The following is a 27,234-nucleotide window of genomic DNA, read 5'->3' as shown; positions in this document are numbered from 1 at the left end:
AGGAATGTCAACTCTAGCAGCATAGCGTGGAGAAGCAGAACAGAGGGACATGTTGAGCCCAACACTATTCAGCCATAATGCCCCGCCCGTCACACTGTGAAAACCCAGTCTGTAAAAGAGAAAGCATGCGTTTGTGTGGATTGCTATAGACTAGCTAGCTACGGGTCTGGTTCAAATTGAAGTTATCATCATCCCCATCACCACTTTCCCTTTCTCCTCTCTCCCCCTCTCTGCTCCCATATTCCCACCCCTCCACACCCATCCTCCCCCAATCATGCCCCCAGCTAGGTTGGTTCTAGGGAGGGAGACAGGGAGTGATGAGGGAAGCAAGGGGGAAAGTTTGGCTGTAAACCCTAGACACACAGCTTCTCATGTATAATATAATTGGCCAGGATTGCTCCACATGGAACTGGTTAATTCCAGACTGCTGCCTCATTAGCCAAGTTAATCAACTTGTACTCCCCCTTCACATCTCTTTCCCCCTTCCCCCTCTCTTTCCCTCTTCCCCTGCCCCTCTGTTTCCCCCTCCGCTTTCTCTCTGTTTCCCCCTCCCCTTCCCCTCTCTTTCCCTCTCCCCCCTTTCTTTCCCCTTCCCCCTGCCCCTCTTTTCCCCCTTCCCCTGCCCCTCTATTCTCCCTGCCCCTCTTTTCCCCCTGCCCCTCTATTCTCCCTGCACCTCTCCTTCCCCCTGCCCCTCTATTTCCCCCTGCCCCTCTATTTCCCCCTGCCACTCTCTCCCCCCTGCCCCTCTATTTCCCCCTGCCCCTCTATTTCCCCCTGCCCCTCTATTTCCCCCTGCCCCTCTATTTCCCCCTGCCCCTCTATTTCCCCCTGCCCCTCTCTTCCCCCTGCCCCTCTCTTCCCCCTGCCCCTCTATTTCCCCCTGCCCCTCTTTCCCCCTGCCCCTCTATTTCCCCCTGCCCCTCTTTTCCCCCTGCCCCTCTATTCTCCCTGCACCTCTCCTTCCCCCTGCCCCTCTCTTTCCCCCTCCCCCTCTCTTTCCCCTTCCCCCTGCCCCTCTATTTCCCCCTGCCCCTCTCTTCCCCTGCCCCACTATTTCCCCCTGCCCCTCTCTTCCCCCTGCCCCTCTCTTCCCCCTGCCCCTCTCTTCCCCCTGCCCCTCTCTTCCCCCTGCCCCACTATTTCCCCCTGCCCCTCTCTTCCCCCTGCCCCTCTTTTCCCCCTGCCCCTCTATTTCCCCCTGCCCCTCTCTTCCCCCTGCACCTCTTTTCTCCCTTCCCCTCTGTTTCCCCCTGCCCCTCTCTTCCCCCTGCCCCTCTCTTCCCCTTGCCCCTCTTTTCCCCCTGCCCCTCTTTTCCCCTGCCCCTCTCTTCCCCCTGCCCCTCTCTTCCCCCTGCCCCTCTATTTCCCCCTGCCTCTCTCTTCCCCTTGTCCCTCTTTTCCCCCTGCCCCTCTTTTCCCCCTGCCTCTCTCTTCCCCTTGCCCCTCTATTTCCCCCTGCCCCTGTATTTCCCCCTGCCCCTGTATTTCCCCCTGCCCCTGTATTTCCCCCTGCCCCTGTATTTCCCCCTGCCCCTGTATTTCCGCCTGCCCCTCTATTTCCCCTGCCCCTGTATTTCCCCCTGCCCCTCTTTTCCCCTGCCCCTCTTTTCCCCCTGCCCCTGTATTTCCCCCTGCCCCTTTATTTCCCCCTGCCCCTCTATTTCCCCTGCCCCTGTATTTCCCCCTGCCCCTCTTTTTCCCCTGCCCCTCTTTTCCCCCTGCCCCTCTCTTCCCCTGCCCCTCTTTTCCCCCTGCCCCTGTATTTCCCCCTGCCCCTCTATTTCCCCCTGCCCCTGTATTTCCCCCTGCCCCTGTATTTCCCCCTGCCCCTGTATTTCCCCCTGCCCCTGTATTTCCCCCTGCCCCTCTATTTCCCCTGCCCCTCTATTTCCCCCTGCCCCTCTATTTCCCCTGCCCCTCTTTTCCCCCTGCCCCTCTTTTCCCCCTGCCCCTCTCTTCCCCCTGCCCCTCTTTTCCCCCTGCCCCTGTATTTCCCCCTGCCCCTGTATTTCCCCCTGCCCCTCTATTTCCCCCTGCCCCTGTATTTCCCCCTGCCCCTGTATTTCCCCCTGCCCCTGTATTTCCCCCTGCCCCTCTATTTCCCCTGCCCCTGTATTTCCCCCTGCCCCTCTTTTCCCCCTGCCCCTCTTTTCCCCCTGCCCCTCTTTTCCCCCTGCCCCTCTATTTCCCCCTGCCCCTGTATTTCCCCCTGCCCCTGTATTTCCCCCTGCCCCTGTATTTCCCCCTGCCCCTGTATTTCCCCCTGCCCCTGTATTTCCCCCTGCCCCTCTATTTCCCCTGCCCCTGTATTTCCCCCTGCCCCTCTTTTTCCCCTGCCCCTCTTTTCCCCCTGCCCCTGTATTTCCCCCTGCCCCTGTATTTCCCCCTGCCCCTCTATTTCCCCTGCCCCTGTATTTCCCCCTGCCCCTCTTTTTCCCCTGCCCCTCTTTTCCCCCTGCCCCTCTCTTCCCCCTGCCCCTCTTTTCCCCCTGCCCCTGTATTTCCCCCTGCCCCTCTATTTCCCCCTGCCCCTGTATTTCCCCCTGCCCCTGTATTTCCCCCTGCCCCTGTATTTCCCCCTGCCCCTGTATTTCCCCCTGCCCCTCTATTTCCCCTGCCCCTCTATTTCCCCCTGCCCCTCTATTTCCCCTGCCCCTCTTTTCCCCCTGCCCCTCTTTTCCCCCTGCCCCTCTCTTCCCCCTGCCCCTCTTTTCCCCCTGCCCCTGTATTTCCCCCTGCCCCTCTATTTCCCCCTGCCCCTGTATTTCCCCCTGCCCCTGTATTTCCCCCTGCCCCTGTATTTCCCCCTGCCCCCTCTATTTCCCCTGCCCCTGTATTTCCCCCTGCCCCTCTTTTCCCCCTGCCCCTCTTTTCCCCCTGCCCCTCTTTTCCCCCTGCCCCTCTATTTCCCCCTGCCTCACTCTTCCCCTTGCCCCTCTTTTCCCCCTGCCCCTGTATTTCCCCCTGCCCCTGTATTTCCCCCTGCCCCTGTATTTCCCCCTGCCCCTGTATTTCCCCCTGCCCCTGTATTTCCCCCTGCCCCTCTATTTCCCCTGCCCCTCTATTTCCCCTGCCCCTGTATTTCCCCCTGCCCCTGTATTTCCCCCTGCCCCTGTATTTCCCCCTGCCCCTGTATTTCCCCTGCATTTCCCCTGCCCCTGTATTTCCCCCTGCCCCTGTATTTCCCCCTGCCCCTGTATTTCCCCCTGCCCCTGTATTTCCCCCTGCCCCTGTATTTCCCCCTGCCCCTCTTTTCCCCCTGCCCCTCTTTTTCCCCCTGCCCCTCTTTTCCCCCTGCCCCTCTCTTCCCCCTGCCCCTCTCTTCCCCCTGCCCCTCTCTTCCCCCTGCCCCTCTTTTTCCCCCTGCCCCTCTTTTTCCCCCTGCCCCTCTTTTCCCCCTGCCCCTCTTTTTCCCCCTGCCCCTCTTTTTCCCCCTGCCCCTCTATTTCCCCTGCCCCTGTATTTCCCCCTGCCCCTGTATTTCCCCCTGCCCCTGCAACCACACCTCCATCCCCACTCCCTATATCATCTGTGTGGTAGGGAGGTGCTTGTCAGGCGTTTTTGTCCTGAAGGCTTCTGAATTTTCTTGTGGTCCTCAAGAATGTACAAACACCTGTTTCCCGTCACAACTGTACACTGTGTGCCAGTAGAAACGGTCTGTGACCCACATGAAGTGAAACACTGCAGTATTGTGTTTATACTTGGTCACCAGTGTATTTACAGTATGTTAAAGCATGTGCATAAAGGTGAAAACGTAACAGTAGATTTTCTACATGATCTGAAAGTCAGCCGTGTTACAACACAGGTCATGAGTGATCTGAGTGACCCACCCTAAAGCATACTGACCTCTCTTCCCATCTCTCTTTCTCTCCCCTTCTCCCTCCAACCTCTCCCCCCTCAGACCAGCGTGTGGGCACGTGTTTCTCGGCGTTGGCGAACGGGCGCTGTGCGGGTGACCTGCAGGGCCAGTATACCAAGATGCAGTGCTGCTGTGACACGGGCCGCTGCTGGGCTTCTGGACAGATCCCTGAGATGTGTCCTGTCAGGGGATCCGGTGTGTACACACACACACACACACACACACACACACACACACACACACACACACACACACACACTTATACTTACCACTACTGACCCACAGTCCTGAGGGAGTCCAAACTCCCTTTTGCATATCAATGGCAAGAGTTATTTTTTACATGTGTTATGAATGAACAGCTTGAACAGCTTGGATTGGACATAAAGAGCCATTTAACTGACAATGTAAATCATTCACGATCCCACATCCTGATCCTCGCTGTGGGAAAGGGGCTGAAGAGGATGACAGCATGACTAGAAACCGAAGGAGAACGATGGAAGAGATCTGGGTGAAGACCATGGCCCTGGCCTCATCCATCTAGCTCACCTACTGCATGTCTATTCCCCTGTGAGAGTGTGTGTTTTCATACTAATTACTTTCATGCATTTGTGATTGTTTGTATGAACAAGTGCCAAGCTGTACTCACACACACACACACACACACACACACACACACACACAGCCTTCATTCCCACCACTCATTATGGTGGGAGGCCTCCCTTTGGCTATTTCCTCCTCTGGGGTTCACTCAGTGTGTGTGTGTTCATACATCCCATCTTTCCAGCCATAATCATGTCCAGGCATTGTTCCAGTGTGTGACTTTATGCAACCACTGACCCATATGCACAGTATACCATCAAAATAAGTCAAACTGACCAGAACCATGACAAAACATGCATGTCATTTTCATTGAAGATAACCAATATGAACCCTTTCTATCCTCTTCCTTATAGATGAGTACAGAAGGCTGTGCATTGAGGGGGTGCCCCATGGAACAGGTAACGGAGGTTTCCCCCACGGAGTCTTCCCCAACGGCGGCGGCAACGGTCACGGTTACAGCTACGGCTACAAACTCAACCCCAACGGGCCTAACGGAAACGGTCACCATGGCAACGGAGGAGGAATCGGAGGAGGAGGAATCGGAGGAGGGGGACAGGGAGGAGGAGGCCATGGTTTTGGAGGAAACGGCGGCGGGCGTAATATCGGTGAGTTGGTTAGGCCACGACAAGTGTCCATAGGGTAGTGTTGCATTATTAGCCTGTGGTTTTAAGTTCTGTAACAGAGATATTAGAGTTTTTAAAACCTCTTAAACCTCTCAATTTTGCCTAAAATGACATACCCAAATCTAACTGCCTGTAGCTCAGGACCTGAAGCAAGGGTATGCATATTCTTGATACCATTTGAAAGGAAAGAAGTTTGTGGAAATGTTAAATTAATGTAGGATAATATAACACATTAGATCTGGTAAAAGATAATACAAAGATTAAAACAACGTTTTTTTGTACCATCATATTTGAAATGCAAGAGAAAGGCCATATGTATTATTCAAATCCAGGTCCAATTTAGACTTTGGCCACTAGTTGCAGCAGTGTATGTGCAAAGATTTCGACTGATCCAATGAACCATTGTATATCTGTTCAAAATGTGGTATCAAGACTGCCCAATTGTGCCTAATTGGTTTATTCATACATTTTCAGGTTCATAATTGTGCACTCTCCTCAAACAATACCATGGTATTCTTTCACTGTAATAGCTATTGTAATTTGGACAGTGCAGTTAGATTAACAAGAATTTAAGCTTTCTGCCCCTATCAGATATGTCTATGTCCTGGCAAATTATTTTGTTTCTTACAACCTCATGCTAATCACATTAGCCTACGTTAGCTCAACCAGCGGGGGGGGGGGGCCGATCCTGTAGAGGTTTTAACAAACTATAGTTTTGACAAGTCGGTTAGGACATCTATTTTGTGCATTTCACTTATAATTAATTCACTGTATCACAATTCCAGTGAGTCAGAGGTTTACATACACTAAGTTGACTGTGCCTTTAAACAGCTTGGAAAATTCCAGAAAATTATGTCATGATGTCAGCTTTAGAAATGATGTCAGCTTTAGAAGCTTCTGATAGGCTAATAGACATAATTTGAGTCAATTCGAGGTGTACCTGTGGATGTATTTCAAGGCCTACCTTCAAACTCAGTGCCTCTTTGCTTGACATCATGGGAAAATCAAAAGAAATCAGCCAAGACCTCAGAAAAAAAATTGTAGACCTCCACAAGTTTGGTTCATCCTTGGGAGCAATTTCCAAATGCCTGAAGGTACCACGTTCATCTGTACAAAAATAATATGCAAGTATAAACACCATAGAACCATGCAGCCATCATACCGCTCAGGAAGGAGACACGTTCTGTCTCCTAGAGATGAACGTACTTTGGTGCGAAAAGTGCAAATCAATCCCAGAACAACAGCAAAGGACCTTGTGAAGATGCTGGAGGAAACAGGTACAAACGTATCTAAATCCACAGTAAAACGAGTCCTATATCGACATAACCTGAAAGGCCGCTCAGCAAGGAAGAAGCCACTGCTCCAAAACAGCCATTAAAAAGCAGACTACGTTTTGTAACTGCACATGGGGACAAAGATCGTACCTTTTGGGGAAATGTCCTCTGGTGTGATGAAACAAAAATAGAACTGTTTGGCCATTATGACCATCGTTATGTTTGGAGGAAAAATGATGAGGCTTGCAAGCTGAAGAATACCATCCCAACCGTGAAGCACGGGGGGACTGGAGGGACTGGTGCACTTCACAAAATAGATGGTGCCATGAGGGAGGAAAATGATGTGGATATATTGAAGCAACATCTCAAGACATCAGTCAGGAAGTTAAAGCTTGGTCGCAAATGGGTCTTCCAAATGGACAATGACACCAAGCATACTTCCAAAGTTGTAGCAAAATGGATTAAGGACAACAAGGTCAAGGTATTGTAGTGGTCATCACAAAGCCCTGACCTCAATCCTATAGGAAATGTGTGGGCAGAACTGAAAAAGCGTGTGCGATCAAGGAGGCCTACAAACCTGACTCCGTTACACCAGCTCTGTCAGGAGGAATGGGCCAACATTCACCCAACTTATTGTGGAAGCTTGTGGAAGGCTTCCCTGAAACTTTTGACCCAAGTTAAACAATTTAAAGGCAATGCTACCAAATACTAATTGTGTTATGAACTTGAGTGAAGACCCAAACGCGGTTTTAACAGAAAACAGAGTTCTTTAATAAAAAACAGGAATGGCATAAATCCTCTTCCAACGTAGTCAATGGAACAAAAGAACGTAGTATAATGCAGGTTGCACCTGCCATGCATGCAGACTCCGACAGGACAGGACAAGGTGGAAGCAAACGAGACGACAGCTTGCTTCTGGCATCAAAAAACACAAACAAGAATCAGACACCGAAAGTAGCAGGAACAGAGAAAGAAATAGAGACCTAATCAGAGGGGGAAGAGAGAACAGGTGGGGAAAGAGAGAATGAGCTAGTTAGGGCAGATGTAGAACAGCTAAGGAATGAGAGACAGAGAAGGTAACCTAAAAAGACCAGCAGAGAGAGAGAATGAAGAGAAAGGACAGGAACAGACATAACAAGACATGACAGTACCCCCCCACTCACCGAGCGCCTCCTGGCGCACTCGAGGAGGAAACCTGGCGGCAACGGAGGAAATCATCGATCAGCGAAAAGCACGTCCCGAGAGGGAACCCAACTCCTCTCCTCAGGACCGTACCCCTCCCAATCCACAAGGTACTGATGACCACGGCCCCGAGGGCGCATGTCCAAAATCTTACGAACCCTGTAGATGGGTGCGCCCGACAAGGATGGGGGGAGGGACGAGCGGGGGCGCGAAGAACGGGCTTAACACAGGAGACATGGAAGACCGGGTGAACGCGACGAAGATAGCGCGGGAGAAGAAGTCGCACTGCGACAGGATTAATGACCTGGGAAATACGGAACGGACCAATGAACCATCCAACTTGCGAGAAGCTGTCTTAAGGGGAAGGTTCTGAGTGGAGAGCCATACTCTCTGACCGCAACAATATCTAGGACTCTTGGTCCTACGCTTATTAGCGGCCCTCACAGTCTGCGCCCTATTACGGCAAAGTGCCGACCTGACCCCCTTCCAGGTGCGCTCGCAACGCTGGACAAAAGCCTGAGCGGAGGGGACGCAGGACTCGGCGAGCTGAGATGAGAACAGCGGAGGCTGGTACCCGAGGCTACACTGAAAAGGGGATAGACCGGTAGCAGACGAGGGAAGCGAGTTGTGGGCGTACTCTGCCCAGGGGAGCTGTTCTGACCAAGACGCAGGGTTACGAAAAGAAAGACTGCGTAAAATGCGACCAACAGTCTGATTGGCCCGTTCGGCTTGACCGTTAGACTGGGGATGAAAGCCGGACGAGAGACTGACGGAAGCCCCAATCAAACGGCAAAACTCCCTCCAAAATTGAGACGTGAACTGCGGGCCTCTGTCGGAAACGACGTCAGACGGAAGGCCATGAATTCGGAAAACATTCTCGATAATGATCTGAGCCGTCTCCTTAGCAGAAGGGAGCTTATCGAGAGGAATGAAATGAGCCGCCTTAGAGAATCTATCGACAACCGTAAGAATAACTGTCTTCCCCGCAGATGAAGGCAGTCCGGTGATAAAATCTAAAGCGATGTGAGACCACGGTCGAGAGGGAATGGGAAGCGGTCTGAGACGGCCGGCAGGAGGAGAGTTCCCAGATTTAGTCTGCGCGCAGACCGAACAAGCGGCGACAAATCGACGCGCGTCACGTTCCCGAGTGGGCCACCAGAAACGCTGGCGAATGGAAGCGAGCGTACCCCGAAGGCCGGGGTGGCCGGCTAACTTGGCAGAGTGGGCCCACTGAAGAACGGCCGGACGAGTAGGAACGGGAACGAACAGAAGGTTCCTAGGACAAGCTCGCGGCGACGGAGTGTGAGCGAGTGCTTGCTTTACCTGCCTCTCAATTCCCCAGACAGTCAACCCGACAACACGCCCCTCAGGGAGAATCCCATCGGGGTCGGTGGAGACCTCAGAAGAACTGAAGAGACGAGATAAAGCATCAGGTTTGGTGTTTTTTGAGCCCGGACGATAAGAAATAACAAACTCGAAACGAATGCGAAAAACAGAGCCCAACGAGCCTGACGCGCATTAAGTCGTTTGGCTGAACGGATGTACTCAAGGTTCCTATGGTCAGTCCAAACGACAAAAGGAACGGTCGCCCCCTCCAACCACTGTCGCCATTCGCCTAGGGCTAAGCGGATGGCGAGCAGTTCGCGATTACCAACATCATAGTTACGTTCTGACGGCGATAAGCGATGAGAGAAAACGCGCAAGGATGGACCTTGCCGTCAGAGAGAGAGCGCTGAGAAAGAATGGCTCCCACGCCCACCTCTGACGCGTCAACCTCAACAACAAACTGTCTAGAGATGTCAGGTGTAACAAGAATAGGTGCGGATGTAAAACGATTCTTAAGAAGATCAAAAGCTCCCTGGGCGGAAACGGACCACTTAAAGCACGTCTTAACAGAAGTAAGGGCTGTGAGAGGAGCTGCCACCTGACCGAAATTACGGATGAAACGACGGTAGAAATTAGCGAAGCCCAGAAAGCGCTGCAGCTCGACGCGTGACTTAGGAACGGGCCAATCAATGACAGCCTGGACCTTAGCGGATCCATCTTAATGCCCTCAGCGGAAATAACGGAACCGAGAAAAGGGACAGAGGCGGCATGAAAAGTGCACTTCTCAGCCTTCACATAAAGACAGTTCTCCAAAAGGCGCTGGAGGACGCGTCGCACGTGCTGAACATGAATCGAGAGAGACGGTGAAAAAATCAGGATATCATCCATGTAAACGAAAACAAAAATGTTCAGCATGTCTCTCAGGACGTCATTAACTAGTGCCTGAAAGACAGCTGGAGCGTTAACGAGGCCGAAAGGAAGAACCCGGTATTCAAAGTGCCCTAACGGAGTGTTAAACGCCGTCTTCCACTCGTCCCCTCCCTGATGCGCACGAGATGGTAGGCGTTACGAAGGTCCAATTTGGTGAAAAACCTGGCTCCCTGCAGGATCTCGAAGGCTGAAGACATAAGAGGAAGCGGATAACGATTCTTAACTGTTATGTCATTCAGCCCTCGATAATCCACGCATGGGCGCAGGGACCCGTCCTTCTTCTGAACAAAAAGAACCCCGCGCCGGCGGGGGAGGAGGAGGAGACTATGGTACCGGCGTCGAGCGAAACCGACAAATAATCCTCGAGAGCCTTACGTTCGGGAGCCGACAGAGAGTATAATCTACCCCGGGGGAGTAGTTCCCGGAAGGAGATCAATACTACAGTCATACGACCGGTGTGGAGGGAGAGAAGTGGCCTTGGAACGACTGAACACCGTGCGCAGATCGTGATACTCCTCCGGCACCCCTGTCAAATCGCCAGGCTCCTCCTGTGAAGAAGAGACAGAGGAAACAGGAGGGATAGCAGACATTAAACAGGTTACATGACAAGAAACATTCCAGGATAGGATAGTATTACTAGACCAATTAATAGAAGGGTTATGGCGCACTAGCCAGGGATGACCCAAAACAACAGGTGTAAAAGGTGAACGAAAAATTAAAAAAGAAATGGTTTCGCTATGATTACCAGAGACAGTGAGGGTTAAAGGCAGCGTCTCACGCTGAATCTTGGGGAGAGAACTACCATCTAAAGCGAACAAGGCCCTGGGCTCCCTAACTGTCTGAGAGGAATGTCATGTTCCCGAGCCCAGGTCTCGTCCATAAAACAGCCCTCCGCCCCAGAGTCTATCAAGGCACTGCAGGAAGCAGATGAACCGGGCCAGCGGAGATGGACCGGAAAGGTAGTGCGTGATCCAGAAGGAGAGGCCTGAGTAGTTGCGCTCACCAGTAGCCCTCCTCTTACTGATGAGCTCTGGCCTTTTACTGGACATGAGGTGACAAAATGACCAGCGGAGCCGCAGTAGAGACAGAGGCGATTGGTGATTCTCCGTTCCCTCTCCTTGGCCGAGATGCGAATACCCCCAGCTGCATAGGCTCAGCATCCGAGCCGGCGGGGGAGGGTGGCAGTGATGCGGCAGGTGGCAGTGATGTGGAGAGGGGAGCAACGGAGAACGTGAGCTCCTTTCCACGAGCTCGGCGACGAAGATCAAACCGTCGCTCTATGCGAATAGCGAGAGCTATTAAGGAGTCCAGACTGGAAGGAACCTCCCGGGAGAGGATCTCATCCTTAACCTCGACGTGGAGACCCTCCAGAAAACGAGCGAGCAAAGCCGGCTCGTTCCAGTCACTAGAGGCAGCGAGAGTGCGAAACTCAATAGAATAATCCGTTATGGATCTATTCCCCTGACATAGGGAAGACAGGGCCCTGGAAGCCTCCTCGCCAAAAACAGAACGGTCAAAAACCCGTATCATCTCCTCCTTAAAGTCCTGATACTGGTTAATACACTCAGCCCTCGCCTCCCAGACTGCCGTGCCCCACTCACGCGCCCGTCCGGTAAGGAGAGAAATGACGTAGGCGATGCGGGCTGCGCTCCTGGAGTAAGTGTTGGGCTGGAGAGAGAACACCACATCACACTGAGTGAGGAATGAGCGGCACTCAGTGGGCTCCCCAGAGTAACACGGCGGGTTGTTGATCCTGGGCTCCGGAGACTCGGAAACCCTGGAAGTGGGCGGTGGATCGAGGTGGAGTTGGTGAACCCGTCTTGTGAGGTCGGAGACTTGACGGCCAGGGTCTCAACGGCATGTTGAGCAGCAGACAATTCCTCCTCGTGTCTGCCTAGCATCGCTCCCTGGATCTCGACGGCGGAGTGAAAAGGGTCCGGAGCCGCTGGGTCCATTCTTGGTCTGATTCTTCTGTTATGAACTTGAGTGAAGACCCAAACGCGGTTTTAACAGAAAACAGAGTTCTTTAATAAAAAACAGGAATGGCATAAATCCTCTTCCAACGTAGTCAATGGAACAAAAGAACGTAGTATAATGCAGGTTGCACCTGCCATGCATGCAGACTCCGACAGGACAGGACAAGGTGGAAGCAAACGAGACGACAGCTTGCTTCTGGCATCAAAAAACACAAACAAGAATCAGACACCGAAAGTAGCAGGAACAGAGAAAGAAATAGAGACCTAATCAGAGGGGGAAGAGAGAACAGGTGGGGAAAGAGAGAATGAGCTAGTTAGGGCAGATGTAGAACAGCTAAGGAATGAGAGACAGAGAAGGTAACCTAAAAAGACCAGCAGAGAGAGAGAATGAAGAGAAAGGACAGGAACAGACATAACAAGACATGACAAATTGAGTGTATGTAAACTTCTGACCCACTGGGAATGTGATGAAAGAAATAAAAGCTGAAATAAGTAATTATCTCTACTATTATTCTATTTCACATTCTTAAAATAAAGTGGTGATCCTAACTGACCAAAGACAGGGAATTTTTACTAGGATTAAATACCTTGTATACAGGGTCAGTTCCAATAGCAGTATTTGCAATGTGCAGGGATCCTTGAGATAAAGAGGTAGATATGTATAGGGGTAAGGTGACTAGGCATTGGGATATACACTACATGACCAAAAGTATGTAGACACCTGCTCGTCGTACATCTCATTCCAAAATCATGGGCATTAATATGGAGTTGGTCCCCCCTTTTGCTGCTACAACAGCCTTCACTTTACTGGGAAAGCTTTACACTAGATGCTGGAACATTGCTGCGGGGAGTTGCTTCCATTCAGCCACAAGAGCATTAGTGAGATCGGCCATTGATGTTGAGCGATTAGGCCTGGCTCGCCCTCGGTGTTCCAATTCATCCAAAAGGTGTTCGATGAGGTTGAGATCAGGGCTCTGAGCAGGCCAGTCAAGTTCTTCCACACCGATCTCGACAAACCATTTCTGTATGGACCTCACTTTGTGCACAGGGACATTGTCATGCTGAAACAGAAAAGGGCCTTCCCCAAACTGTTGCTACGAAGTTGGATGCATGGAATCGTCTATAATGTCATTGTTTGCTGTAGCGTGAAGATTTTCCTTCACTGGAACTAAGGGCCCTAGCCCGAACCATGAAAAACAGCCACAGAACATTATTCCTCCTCCACCAAACTTTACAGTTGGCACTATGCATTCGGGGAGGTAGCGTTCTCCTGGCATCCGCCAAACCCAGATTTGTCCTTCGGACTGCCAGATGGTGAAGCTTGATTAATCACTCCAGAGAACGTCTTTCCACTGCTCCAGAGTCCAATGGCGGCGAGCCTTACACCACTCTAGCCGACAGTGGGAGTGTGGGAGTGTGTGTGTAGAGTCTTGTGTGTGTGTGTGTGTAGAGTCGGTAATAAAATATGAAACTGTCAATGCAGATCGTCCATGTAGCCATTTTGTTAGCTATTTAGCAGTCTTATGGTTTGGGGATAGAAGCTGTTCAGGAGCCTGTTGGGGTCAGGCTTGTTGCTCCAGCACCGCTTGCCATGTGGAAGCAGAGAGAACAGTCTATTGCTTTTCATCAACTTTTCTTCATTGTGTTTTAATAAATAATAAACATTGTGTGATAATGTATTGTATTGTAATGTGATTGTGTTGTGTATCCTCAGTCCCTGTGTCAGTCAATGAGACCGTTGACGTGTGTAAACATTTCACCAACCTGTGTTTGAACGGCCGCTGTATCCCCACCCCGACCAGCTACCGCTGTGAATGTAACATGGGCTACAGGCAGGACGTACGCGGGGAGTGTATTGGTAAGCCCACTGCAGTCATTACAGTTAGGAAAATGATATACACTACTGCCACCTTCTGACCACACAGACCTTCTCTGGTAGATGTAAAACTCAAGGTAGCCTTACACAATAGCATTCATTCTTTAACCTTTTTTTAACACGTTTGGGAGTGTTAAGATTTGTAATTGGAGCATCCTGTGTGTTGCACTGATAAATGTATTGCCTCCTTTCCTCCCTCCTTCAGATGTGGATGAGTGCGTTAGCAACCCTTGTGTCAACGGAGACTGTGTCAACACACCTGGATCGTACCACTGCAAGTGTCACGAAGGCTACCAGGGCACCCCCACCAAACAAGCCTGCATTGGTATGTTCCAATCACTCACCAGAACAACTACAGAACATGATCATTTTGTATTGGATGGACAGACTGGGTACGTTGGCCCACTGACTGACTCTGCTTGTAACAACACCACAAGGTGTCCAGAACAGAAACAGACTGGTACCTAACCTGGCTAACAGTCAAACCAAGCCTCAACTCCCCTCTCCCTCCACAGATATTGACGAGTGCATCGTGAACGGAGTGATGTGTCGTAACGGACGTTGTGTCAACACTGACGGAAGCTTCCAGTGCATTTGCAACGCTGGCTTTGAGCTCACACCTGATGGGAAGAACTGCATAGGTGAGCTACACACATACCTTACTCTCTAACAGCATGGACGAAACCTAGAGGCCTGTTACATGGTAATTACATACTGTATGTCACTAGGTTATGCTCATTTGTTTGTGACAGAAAGCCTATGTGGCAGAAAGCCTATGTGGCAGAAAGCCTAATTCACCTCCATGTCTTCAACCAGATCATGATGAGTGTGCCACCACCAACATGTGTCTCAATGGAATGTGTATCAACGAGGACGGTAGCTTCAAGTGTATCTGCAAACCTGGCTTTGCCCTGGCACCTAACGGACGTTACTGCACAGGTACGTCATCTGATATCATTTCTGGACGTGGCTCCTCTCTAAAGGTTTTTTTGTATGGACATTTGATTGATTCCATGATTGTATTGCAGCCATGTGGGACAAGTACCATCATCATATCTCTCCCCTTCTCTCCTCCCTCAGACATTGATGAGTGCCAGACCCCAGGCATCTGTATGAACGGACGCTGTATCAACTCTGAGGGCTCCTTCCGCTGTGAGTGCCCACCAGGCCTGGCCATCGACGTGGACGGGAGAGTGTGTGTCGACACACACATGCGTACCACCTGCTACGGCGCCATCAAGATGGGCACGTGCTCGCGTCCCTTCCCTGGCGCCGTCACTAAGTCTGAGTGCTGCTGTGCCAGTCCTGAACACGGCTTCGGAGAGCCCTGCCAACCCTGCCCTGCCCGCAACTCAGGTGACCGACTAACCCTAACCACACCAGCAAACATCATTGGTTTACATGTGCTGTCATTCACATCCTGTTAGCCTGGAATCCAAGCGTATATGCTGTTTCAGTATTGCTTCACAATATGGTTCATATCAGTTCAGATTCCAGACTAAGATCCTGTAGAACTCTTCCAAATACTGCAGAAGTGATTGTAAGAATTATAATGTCAATTGTGATTTTTAGTTACACTGGATTTATTAGCAGGTGACTTACAGGGTTTTCTCTTGGCTTTCAGCTGAGTTCCAGGCTGTGTGCAGCAGTGGGATTGGCATCACCGCTGACGGCAGAGGTGAGTCATGTGACTGGTGCTGTTTAATGTTACATCTCTGTGGTTTGGAGCCTGCCCTACAATTACTGCTAGTTATTCTGGCATTTAACAGGCCTCCCCTCAAACATTCCAATGCATCCCTCAGAAAGGTGTGAATTTCACTCCGAATTTCAAATGAAAGAGAAAAAATGAAAAGTGAAGAAATGGAATCTGGACGTTGGCGAGAGCTTAAAGCTACGGCTGTGGTTTGTGGTGGGTGTCTCCTCAGACATCAACGAGTGTGCCTTGGACCCTGACATCTGTCAGAACGGCATGTGTGAGAACCTGAGAGGGAGCTACCGCTGCATCTGTAACATCGGCTACGAGTCCGACTCCAGTGGCAAGAACTGCGTGGGTGAGTCCAGACTTCCTGTATTCAATGTCTGGTGGAAAATGCAGCAACCCAAATAAACATTTATCGGACCTTAAAAGTGGTCAAGTCAAACTGAGTCACATATTTGTCACAACATCTGCTGTATGTTCGTGGTCTTGACTTGGACGTATGAACAGAGTTAGTGTTTCAGCGTGAACCATCTTCTAAATGTCAAACACGGGGGTAGATTGTTTTGGTTGGTTTGTGTTACATGTGATAAGTCAACCCTGTTGTCCTCTTATCCTCAACCTACCAGACATCAATGAGTGCCTAGTGAACCGTCTGCTGTGTGACAACGGCCTGTGTAGAAACACCCCCGGCAGCTACACCTGCTCCTGTCCCAAAGGCTTCGTCTTCAAACCTGACTCTGAGACCTGCGAAGGTGAACACTTCATACACACACCAATGGAGAATACACACACACACACCTCACATTTCTAATGCCTCAATATCAGCATACTAATGCGCAACCACAGTTGAAAATGCTAGGAGTATCAGAAGTGTGTTGGTATTCCCCTTTCGTTTCATTAACTAACCGTCAAATCTGCTAGATGTACATACACCTGCAACTGTTTAACACATGAGAGATTGGAGTTAAATACAACATCAGATGTATGAACACGTTGGCTTATATCCTCTGTCCTGGTTGACGTAAACACATGTCTGCTCACAGGAGGTTGGTGGCACCTTAATTGGGGAGAAAAGGCTCATGGTAATGACTGGAGCGGAATAGGGGTATGGTATCAAATACATAAAACACTTGGTTTCCAGGTGTTTGATGCCATTCCATTTGCTCCGTTCCGAATGTTATTATGAGCCGTCCTCCCCTCAGCAGCCTCCACTGGTCTATATGACCCATTTAACTGGCTATTCAATGCCTTACCTAACCCTGCTCTGATCCATGGGTTTCAGATATCAACGAGTGTGAGTCCAGCCCGTGTGTCAACGGAGTCTGCCGCAACATCGCCGGGTCCTTCAACTGCGAGTGTTCCCACGGCAGCAAGCTGGACTCCACCAACACCATCTGCGTGGGTAAGAGAGCGAGGCATCTATCACAACTGCCCGACTCAATCTGACACAAATGAAAAACAACGGATTCCTGAGACAAACTTCTGTCGGAGAATCAACATCAAGCAGATAGAGTGAAAAGTGGGACATGAGCCAAGGTTTCTAGCTTAGTAGGCCTTCTAGAAGGTGTATTCTAATCTAAATAAACAAGTCAATGTCCGCTTTGGACATCTACAGATGATAATCTGGGATGAATCGTTAGAATAAACACCAACATGAGCCTGCCTTGTCAGTCTAATAGATTCCTGTACTTTAGAATATAGCTCTGTTTTCTGTTCAAAGCAGAGTCATATACACTTCCATTCAAATGTTTGGGGTCACTAAGAAATGTCCTTGTTTTGAAAGAAAAGATCAACGTCAAAAGCTCAACGCTCAAAAGCTCAGTCTCAACGTCAACAGTGAAGAGGCGCCTCCGGGATGCTGGCCTTCTAGGCAGAGCTACTTCTCCTCTTTCTTTTCTGGTTAGAGCCAGTTTGCGCTGTTCTGTGAAGGGAGTAGTACACAGCGCTGTAAGAGATCTTCAGTTTCTTGGCAATTTCTCGCATGGAATAGCTTTCATTTCTCAGATCAAGAATAGACTGACAAGTTTCGGAAGAAAGTTCTTTGTTTCTGGCCATTTTGAGCCTGTAATCAAACCCACAAATGCTGATGCTCCAGATACTCAACTAGTCTAAAAAAAGGCCAGTTGTATTGCTTTTTTTATCAGCACAACTGTTTTCAGCTGTGCTAACATAATTGCGAAAGGGTTTTCTAATGATCATGCCTTTTAAAATTATAAACTTGGATTAGCTAACACAACGTGCCATTGGAACACAGGAGTGATGGTTGCTGGTAATGGGCCTCTGTATGCCTATGTAGATATTCCATTACAAATCAGCTGTTTCCAGCTACAATAGTAATTTACAACATTAACAATGTCGACACTGTATTTCTGATAAATTTGATGTCATTTTAATGGACAAAAAATTAGCTTTTCTTTCAAAAACAAGGACTTTTCTACGTGACCCCAAACTTTTGAACGGTAGTGTAATCAGTTCAAAGGCATGGCTCAGCGGCGAGAATGTAAATTGTGGTCTAGTTTTTGGGTGGGCCTACGGTCTCGGGAGAACAAATGCACATTCCATTTGTTCTGACTGTGCTCTCAGTCCATTAGGACTGCCAGAGCAAATTATTAAAGTATATTATGCATTTGTCTCAGTTTGGGCGGAGGTAAGATGGCAGCTGTTGAAAGGGAAACCTGTAGTTAGTTACTTACAACAGATGGTGCTGTTGTGCTTGGAATGATTGGAGTACTGTATACCGATGATGGGCCTTTTCCGCAGGGTTCTCTTGAAGGCCTTCACTTGCTCACATTCTCTCTCTTTCTTCCCTCTCTCCCTCCTCTCTCTCTCTCTTCCCTACCCCTCTCTCTCTCGCTCTCTCCCTCTCTCTTCCCTACCTCTCTCTCTCTCTCTTCCCTACCCCTCTCTCTCTCTCTTCCCTACCCCTCTCCCTCTTCTCTCTCCCCCCTCCTCTTCCTTCTACAGACAGCATGAAGGGAACGTGCTGGCTCAACATCCAAGATGGCCGCTGTGAGGTCAACATCAACGGTGCCACGCTCAAGTCCGAGTGCTGCTCTACACTGGGAGCTGCCTGGGGCAGTCCCTGTGAACGCTGCGAGATCGGTCAGTACAAACACACCTAATAAAGTAATGAAGTGTGAGGTGTGTACTGTAACTGCTGTCTCTCTCCACAGACACTGCCTGCTCTAGAGGGTTCGCGCGTATGAAAGGAGTCAACTGTGAAGGTAAGACACTAATCGACTCCTACATACACACACACACACACACACACACACACACACACACACAGTCTACTGTGGAGGTAGCAGACCCTCTGCTTCCCTCCCTGTGGTATTCCATTCACCCTCCCTTCCACAGAAGATGATGAGCCAAAGAGCACAGTGTGTCTTGTAATATTGTCCCTATTTCCTCCCTGCAGACATCAATGAGTGTGAGGTGTTCCCGGGGGTGTGTACCAACGGGCGCTGTGTCAACACCCAGGGCTCCTTCCGCTGTGAGTGTGGTGAGGGGCTCACTCTGGATGGGAGTGGACGCACATGCGTGGGTAAGACACCACTGTCACTAACATCAACTCTGGCAGACACCATGCATTTTTATAATAACACAAATCATGGCTATTATGTATCTTTGCTGTTGACTTCACACATATACTATATTTAAGCGATAAGGCATGAGGGGGTGCGGTGTATATGGCCAATATACCACGACTAAGGGCTGTTCTTATGCACAACGCAACACAGCCCTTAGCCGTGGTATATTGGTCATATACCACAAACCTCCGTGGTGCCTTATTGCTATTATAAACTGGTTACCAACATAATTAGAGCAGTAAAAATAAATATTTTGTCATACCCATGATATAAGGTCTGATATACCACGGCAGTCAGCCAAATCAGCATTCAGGACTCGAATCACCCAGATTATAATACACTATAAAATATGAATGATAATCTACACGGGAGAAAAGACATCATACAAATGTGGTGAAAACAAACATTAGCATTGCTAGGATATTGAGTCATTATCCGTAAAGTTCTGCATGTCTGTCTGTCCCTCAGACGTGCGCAGCGAGCAGTGCTACATGAAGTGGCACGAGGATGAGTGTGGCGAGCCGCTGCCCGGGCGCTACCGCGTGGACATGTGCTGCTGCTCCGTGGGCGCGGCCTGGGGCATCGACTGTGAGGAGTGTCCCAAGGCGGGAACCCCGGAGTACAAGGCCATCTGCCCCAGAGGACCAGGCTTTGCCAACCGAGGAGACATCCTGACTGGCAGACCCTTCTACAAAGGTAGGCACTAACACTCATTATCTAGTCTTGGTAACACTGAATTTGCGTTGTGATAATGTAGCATTCACAACATATTCATGAAGCCTTCATGAGTATCACATAAAGAGTCATAATCTTCTGAACACCAGTAGGTATGTTTCTTACGCTAACAGCTTCTGAGTAAAGTCCTACTGCTACACTGATGAGCTACACACAAAACAAGTACACCATTATGGCCTCACGCCAGCAGTTGCAAACCAACCACAGCATCTAATCTCGTTAACCACTAGGCATTTTTTTTAGATGGTGTTGATAAAACAGAACGTACTGGATTCCATCTTGAATCCCAGCGCTAACCGTTGATGTTTGTCCGTTGTGTTGTCCCTCCATAGATGTAAATGAGTGTAAAGTGTTCAACGGCCTGTGTTCCCACGGAACCTGTCGCAACACCATCGGCAGCTTCAAGTGTCGCTGCAGCAGTGGCTTTGCCCTCAACATGGAGGAGAGGAACTGCACAGGTACGGAGAGAAGGGGAGAGAAAGAGAGAGAGCGAGTGATAAGGGGGAGAGAGAGATAATTGTTTATTCCATAAAAAAAGCATTAAAGCAGAAATGTATATATTTACTAAGTATCCTTGAATATGAATTATAGTTGAAGTCAGAAGTTTATTTCAAGGCCTACCTTCAAACTCAGTGCCTCTTTGCTTGACATCATGAGAAAATCAAAAGAAATCAGCCGAGACCTCATAAAAAAAATTGTAGACCTCCACAAGTCTGGTTCATCCTTTGGAGCAATTTCCAAACGCATGAAGTTACCACGTTCATCTATACAAACAATAGTACGCAAGTATAAACACCATAGAACCATGCAGCTGTCATACCGCTCAGGAAGGAGACACGTTCTGTCTTCTAGAGATGAATGTACTTTGGTGCGAAAAGTGCAAATCAATCCCAGAACAACAGCAAAGGACCTTGTGAAGATGCTGGAGGAAACCGGTACAAAAGTATCAATATCCACAGTAAAACGAGTCCTATTTTGACATAACCTCAAAGACCGCTCAGCAAGGAAGAAGCCACTGCTCCAAAACCACCATGAAAAACCAGACTACAGTTTGCAACTGCACATGGAGAAATATCCTCTGGTTTGATGAAACAAAAATAGAACTGTTTGGCCATAATGACCATCGTTATGTTTTGAGGAAAAGGGGTGAGGCTTTCACCATCCAAACCGTGAAGCACGGGGGTGGCTGCAGCATGTTGTGGGGGTGCTTTGCTGCAGGAGGGACTGGTGCACTTCACAAAATAGATAGCATCATGAGGGTGGAAAATTATGTGGATATATTGAAGCAATATCTAAAGACATCAGTCAGGAAGTTAAAGCTTGGTCGCAAATAGGTCTTCCAAATGGACAATGACCCCAAGCATACTTCCAAAGTTGTAGCAAAGTGACTTAAGGACAACAAAGTCAAGTCAAAGAAATAAAAGCTGAAATAAATAATTATCTCTACTATTATTCCCACATGCTTCAAGAGGGCCACCATTGTTCCTGTTCCCAAGAAAGCTAAGGTAACTGAGCTAAACGACTACCGCCTCGTTGCACTCACTTCCGTCATCATGAAGTGCTTTGAGAGACTAGTCAAGGACCATATCACCTCCACCCTACCTGACACCCTAGACCCACTCCAATTTGCTTACCGCCCAAATAGGTCCACAGACGACGCAATCTCAACCACACTGCACACTGCCCTAACCCATCTGGACAAGAGGAATACCTATGTGAGAATGCTGTTCATCGACTACAGCTCGGCATTTAACACCATAGTACCCTCCAAGCTCGTCATCAAGCTCGAGACCCTGGGTCTCGACCCCGCCCTGTGCAACTGGGTACTGGACTTCCTGACGGGCCGCCCCCAGTGAGGGTAGGCAACAACATCTCCACCCCGCTGATCCTCAACACTGGGGCCCCACAAGGGTGCGTTCTGAGCCCTCTCCTGTACTCCCTGTTCACCCACGACTGCGCGGCAACGCACGCCTCCAACTCAATCATCAAGTTTGCGGACGACACAACAGTGGTAGGCTTGATTACCAACAACGACGAGACGGCCTACAGGGAGGAGGTGAGGGTCCTCGGAGTATGGTGTCAGGACAATAACCTCACACTCAACGTCAACAAAACTAAGGAGATGATTGTGGACTTCAGGAAACAGCAGAGGGAACACCCCCTATCCACATCGATGGAACAGTAGTGGAGAGGGTAGTAAGTTTTAAGTTCCTCGGCATACACATCACAGACAAACTAAATTGGTCCACTCACACAGACAGCATCGTGAAGAAGGCGCAGCAGCGCCTCTTCAACCTCAGGAGGCTGAAGAAATTCGGCTTGTCACCAAAAACACTCACAAACTTCTACAGATGCACAATCGAGAGCATCCTGGCGGGCTGTATCACCGCCTGGTACGGCAACTGCTCCGCCCACAACCGTAAGGCTCTCCAGAGGGTATTGAGGTCTGCACAACGTATCACCGGGGGTAAACTACCTGCCCTCCAGGACACCTACACCACCCGATGTTACAGGAAGGCCATAAAGATCATTAAGGACAACACCCACCCGAGCCACTGCCTGTTCACCCCGCTATCATCCAGAAGGCGAGGTCAGTACAGGTGCATCAAAGCTGGGACCGAGAGACTGAAAAACAGCTTCTATCTCAAGGCCATCAGACTGTTAAACAGCAACCACTAACATTGAGTGGCTGCTGCCAACACACTGACTCAACTCCAGCCACTTCAATAATGGGAATTGATAGGAAAGGATGTAAAATATATCACTAGCCTCTTTAAACAATGCTACCTAATATAATGTTTACATACCCTACATTATTCATCTCATATGTATACGTATATACTGTACTCTATCATCTACTGCATCCTTATGTAATATATGTATCACTAGCCACTTTAACTATGCCACTTTGTTTACATACTCATCTCATATGTATATACTGTACTCAATACCATCTACTGTATCTTGCCTATGCTGCTCTGCACCATCACTCATTCATATCTTTATGTACATATTCTTTATCCACTTATACACAGTGTAAGATATTCGTTTTGGAATTGTTAGTTAGATTACTTGTTGGTTATTACTGCATTGTCGGAACTGGAAGCACAAGCATTTCGCTACACTCGCATTAACATCTGCTAACCATGTGTATGTGACAAATACAATTTGATTTGATTGATTTGATTTGATTTATTATTCTGACATTTCACATTCTTAAAATAAAGTGGTGATCCTAACTGACCTAAGACAGGGAATTTTTACGAGGATTAAATGTCAGAAATTGTCAAAAAAAAAATTTGCATGAGATCAGTAAAGTAATGATGAATATTATGCTATATTATTATGCTGAATATTATATTATAATTATATTATAATTATATTATAATGCTGAATATTATATTTCTGTAATGTGCATTCTTCCCTCTGTCTCTCCTCTCGCTCCTCTCTCCTCTGTCTCTCCTCCCTGCTCTGTCTCTCCTCTCTCCTCTGTCTCTCCTCTCTCTTCTCTTTCCTCTGTCTCTCCTCCCTGCTCTGTCTCTCCTCCCTCTGTCTCTCTTCTCTCTCCTCTTTCTCTCCTCTCTCTGCCCCCTCCTCTGTCTCTCCTCCCTCCTCGGTCTCTCCTCCCACCTCGGTCTCTCCTCCCTGCTCTGTCTCTCCTCCCTGCTCTGTCTCTCCTCTCTTTCCTCCTCTGTCTCTCCTCTCTCTCTCTTCCTCCCTCTTCTGTCTCTCCTCTCTCTCTCTTCCTCCCTCGTCTGTCTCTGCTCCCTCCTCTGTCTCTCCTCTCCTCTGTCTCTCCTCCTGTCTCTCTCTGTCTCCTCCCTCCCTCTGTCCCCTCCCTCCCTCTGTCTCTCCTCCCTCCTGTCTCTCCTCTTTCCCCTCCCTCCTCTGTCTCTCTCTCTCTCCTCTCTCCCTCCTCTGTCCTCCTCTGTCTCTCCTCCCTCCTCTGTCTCTCCCTCCTCCCTCCTCTCTCCCCTCCTCTGTCCTCTCCTCTGTCTCTCCTCCCTCCTCTTCCTCCCTCCTCTGTCTCTCCTCTATCTCCCCTCCTCCTCTGTCTCTCCTCTGTCTCTCCTCCCTCCTCTGTCTCTCCCTCCTCTGTCTCTCCTCTCCTCCTCTCCTCCCTCCCTCTCTCCTCCTCTGTCTCTCCTCTGTGTCCCCCTCCCTCCTCTGTCCTCTGTCCTTCCTCCTCTGTCTCTCCTCCTCTGTCTCTCCTCCTCCTCTCCTCCCCTCCTCTCTCTCCTCCCTCTGTCTCTCTCCCTCTCCTCCCTCCTCTGTCTCCCCTCCTCCCTCCTCCCTCCTCTCTCCCCTCCCTCCTCTGTCTCCCCTCCCTCCTCTGTCTCTCCTCTCCTCTGTCTCCTCCTCCCTCCTCTGTCTCCCCTCCCTCCCTCTGTCTCCCTCCCTCCTCTGTCTCCCCTCCTCTCCTCTCCCCCTCCCTCCTCTGTCTCTCCTCCCTCCTCTGTCTCCCCTCCCTCCCTCTGTCTCTCCTCCCCTCTCTCCTCTGTCTCTCCCTCCTCTCTCCTCCCTCCTCTGTCTCTCCTCTGTCTCTACTCCCTCCTCTGTCTCTACTCCCTCCCTCCCTCCTCCTCTGTCTCCTCTGTCTCCCTCCCTCCTCTCCTCCTCTCTGTCTCTCCTCCCTCCTCTGTCTCTACTCCTTCCTCTGTCTCTCCCTCCCTCTCCTCTGTCTCTCCCTCCCTCCTCTGTCTCTCCTCCCTCTCCCTCCTCTGTCTCTCCTCCTTGTCTCTCCTCCCTCCTCTGTCTGTCTCTCCTCTCCCTCCTCCTCTGTCTCTCCTCTCCTCTGTCTCTCCTCTGCTCCCTGTCTCTCCTCTGTCTCTCCTCTGTCTCTCCTCCCTCCTCCTCTGTCTCCCCCTCCTCTGTCCCTCCCCTCCCTCCTCTGTCTCTCCTCCCTCCTCTGTCTCTCCCTCTCCCTCCTCTCCTCCCTCCTCTGTCTCTCCTCTGTCCTCCTCTGTCTCCCCTCCCTCCTCTGCCTCCCCTCCCTCCTCTGTCTCTCCTCCCTCCTCTGTCTCTCCTCCCTCCTCTGTCTCCCCTCCCTCTGTCTCTGTCCTCTGTCTCTCCCTCCTCCCTGTCTCCCTCCCTCTCCCTCCCTCCTCTCTCCTCCTCTCCTCTCCTCTCCTCCTCTCCTCTGTCTCTCCTCCTGTCTCCTCCCCTCCTCCTCCCTCCTGTCTCCCTCCTCTCTCCCTCTCCTCTGTCTCTCCTCCCTCCTCTGTCTCTCCTCCTCTCCTCCTCTGTCTCCTCCTCCTCTGTCTCTCCTCCTCCTCTGTCTCTCCTCCCTCCTCTGTCTCTCCTCCTCCTCTGTCCTCCTCCCTCCTCTGTCTCTCCTCCCTCCTCTGTATCTCCTCTCCTCTGTCTCTCCTCCCTCCTCTGTCTCTCCTCCTGTCTCTCCTCCCTCCTCTGTCTCCCTCCCTCCTCTGTCTCTCCTCCCTCCTCTGTCTCTCCTCCCTCCTCTGTCTCTCCTCCCTCCTCTGTCTCTCCTCCTCTGTCTCTCCTCCTCCCTCCTCTGTCTCTCCTCCCTCTCCCTCCTCTGTCTCCCTCTCCTCTGTCTCTCCTCTGTCCTCCCTCCTCTGTCTCTCCTCCCTCCTCTCTCCTCCCTCTGTCTCCTCTCTCCTCCTCTCCTCTGTCTCTCCTCCCTCCTCTGTCTCTCCTCCCTCCTCTGTCTCTCCCTCTGTCTCTCCTCCTCCCCCTGTCTCTCCTCCCTCCTCTGTCTCTCCTCCCTCCTCTGTCTCTCCCCCTCTCTGTCTCCCTCTGTCCTCTGTCTCTCCTCCCTCCTCTGTCTCTCCTTCCTCCTCTGTCTCTCCCCTCCCTCCTCTGTCTCTCCTCCCTCCTCTGTCCTCCTCTGTCTCTCCTCCCTCCTCTGTCTCTCCTCCCTCCTCTGTCTCTCCCCTCCCTCTGTCTCCCTCCCTCCTCTGTCTCTCCCTCCTCTGTCTCTCTCCTCCTCCCTCCTCTGTCTCCCTCCCTCCTCTGTCTCCTCCCTCCCTCCCTCCTCTGTCTCTCTCCCTCCCCTGTCTCTCCTCCCTCCCCTGTCTCTACTCCCTCCTGTCTCTCCTCCCTCCCTCTGTCTCTCCTCCCTCCTCTGTCTCCTCCCCTCTCCTCTCCCTCCTCTGTCTCTCCTCTCCTGTCTCCCTCCTCCCCCTGTCTCTCCTCCCTCCTCTGTCTCTCCTCCTCTCCTCTGTCTCTCCCCTCCTCTGTCTCTGTCTCCTCCTCTCTCTCTCTCCTCTGTCTCTCTGTCTCCCTGTCTCCCTCCTCTGTCTCTCCTCCTCCTCTGTCTCTCCCTCCTCTGTCTCTCCTCTGTCTCTCCTCCTCTGTCTCTCCTCTGTCTCTACTCCTCCTCTGTCTCTCCTCCCTCCTCTGTCTCTCCTCCCTCCTCTGTCTCTCCTCTGTCTCTCCTCCTCTGTCTCTCTCCCCTCTCTCTCCTCCCTCCTCTGTCTCCCTCCCTCTGCCTCCTCTGTCTCTCCTCCCCTCTGTCCTCTGTCTCTCCTCCCTCCTCTGTCTCCTCCCTCCCTGTCTCTCCTCCCTCCTCTGTCCTCTTCTCCCTCCTCTGTCTCTCCTCCCTCCTCTGTCTCCTCTGTCTCCTCTCCTCACTCCCCTGTCTCTCCTCCCTCCTCTGTCTCTCCTCCCTCCTCTGTCTCTCCTCCCTCCTCTGTCTCTCCTCTGTCTCTCCTCCTCCCTGTCCTCCTCCCTCCTCTGTCTCTCCTCCCTCCTCTGTCTCTCCTCCCTCCTCTGTCTCTCCCTCTGTCTGTCCTCTCCTCCTCTGTCTCTCCTCCCTCCTCTGTCTCTCCTCCTCCTCCTCTCTCTCCTCCTCCTGTCTCTCCTCCTCCTCTGTCCCCTGTCTCCCTCTGTCTCCCCCTCCTCTGTCTCCCCCCTCCTCTGTCTCTCCTCCCCTCCCTGTCTCTGTCTCCTCCTCCCCTCCTCTCCTCCCTCCTCTGTCTCTCCTCCCTCCTCTGTCTCTCCTCCTCTCCTCCCTCCTCTGTCTCTCCTCCCTCCTCTGTCTCCCCCCCTCCTCCTCTGTCTCTCCTCCCTCCTCTGTCTCCCCCTCCTCTCCTACTCCCTCTCCTCCTCCTCTCTCCCTCCCTCTGTCTCTCCCCTCCCTCCTCTGTCTCTCCTCCTGTCTCTCCTCCCTCCTCTGTCTCTCCTCCTCCCTCCCTCTGTCTCTCCTCCCTCCTCTGTCTCCCTCCTCTCCCTCCTCTGCCTCCCTCCTCTGTCTCTCCTCCTCTCCTCACTCCCCTGTCTCTCCCCCTCCTCTGTCTCTCCCCTCCCTCCTCTGTCTCTCCCTCCCTCCTCCTCCCTCCTTTCTCTCCCCTCTGTCTCCTCTGTCTCCCTCTGTCTCCCTCCTCTGTCTCTCCTCCCTCCTCTGTCTCCTCCTCCCTCCTCTGTCTATCCCCCTCCTCTGTCTCCCCTCCCCCTCTGTCTCCCCTCTCCCCCTCCCTCTCTGTCCCCCCTCTCTGTCTCTCCTCCCTCCTCTCTCCCCCTCCCTATCTCCTCCTCTGTCTCCTCCCCTCCCTCTGTCTCTCCTCCCTCCTCTGTCTCCCTCCCTCCTCTGTCTCTC

At 51.0% G+C, this 27,234-nt stretch overlaps 1 protein-coding gene across 1 annotated transcript in view; it reads left to right on the top strand.

The window, feature by feature from the left end:
* LOC135524574 (fibrillin-2-like) overlaps window positions 1-27,234 on the top strand; it is a 133,132-nt gene that overhangs the window by 57,259 nt on the left and 48,639 nt on the right. Inside the window, exons 10-25 of the mRNA XM_064952237.1 lie at window positions 3,905-4,057; window positions 4,816-5,067; window positions 13,488-13,631; window positions 13,855-13,974; window positions 14,165-14,290; window positions 14,466-14,588; window positions 14,730-15,005; window positions 15,274-15,327; window positions 15,575-15,700; window positions 15,975-16,100; window positions 16,631-16,750; window positions 18,313-18,450; window positions 18,522-18,572; window positions 18,767-18,892; window positions 19,407-19,634; window positions 20,006-20,131. Coding sequence (XP_064808309.1) covers window positions 3,905-4,057; window positions 4,816-5,067; window positions 13,488-13,631; window positions 13,855-13,974; window positions 14,165-14,290; window positions 14,466-14,588; window positions 14,730-15,005; window positions 15,274-15,327; window positions 15,575-15,700; window positions 15,975-16,100; window positions 16,631-16,750; window positions 18,313-18,450; window positions 18,522-18,572; window positions 18,767-18,892; window positions 19,407-19,634; window positions 20,006-20,131 — 2,289 coding nt within the window. The remainder of the gene's footprint in view (window positions 1-3,904; window positions 4,058-4,815; window positions 5,068-13,487; window positions 13,632-13,854; window positions 13,975-14,164; window positions 14,291-14,465; window positions 14,589-14,729; window positions 15,006-15,273; window positions 15,328-15,574; window positions 15,701-15,974; window positions 16,101-16,630; window positions 16,751-18,312; window positions 18,451-18,521; window positions 18,573-18,766; window positions 18,893-19,406; window positions 19,635-20,005; window positions 20,132-27,234) is intronic.

Source organism: Oncorhynchus masou, chromosome 31, assembly GCF_036934945.1.
Source record: "Oncorhynchus masou masou isolate Uvic2021 chromosome 31, UVic_Omas_1.1, whole genome shotgun sequence".
Classification (NCBI taxonomy): Eukaryota; Metazoa; Chordata; class Actinopteri; order Salmoniformes; family Salmonidae; genus Oncorhynchus; species Oncorhynchus masou.
The sequence above is the reverse complement of the archived record's forward strand: the minus strand, read 5'-3'. Positions and strand labels throughout refer to the sequence as shown.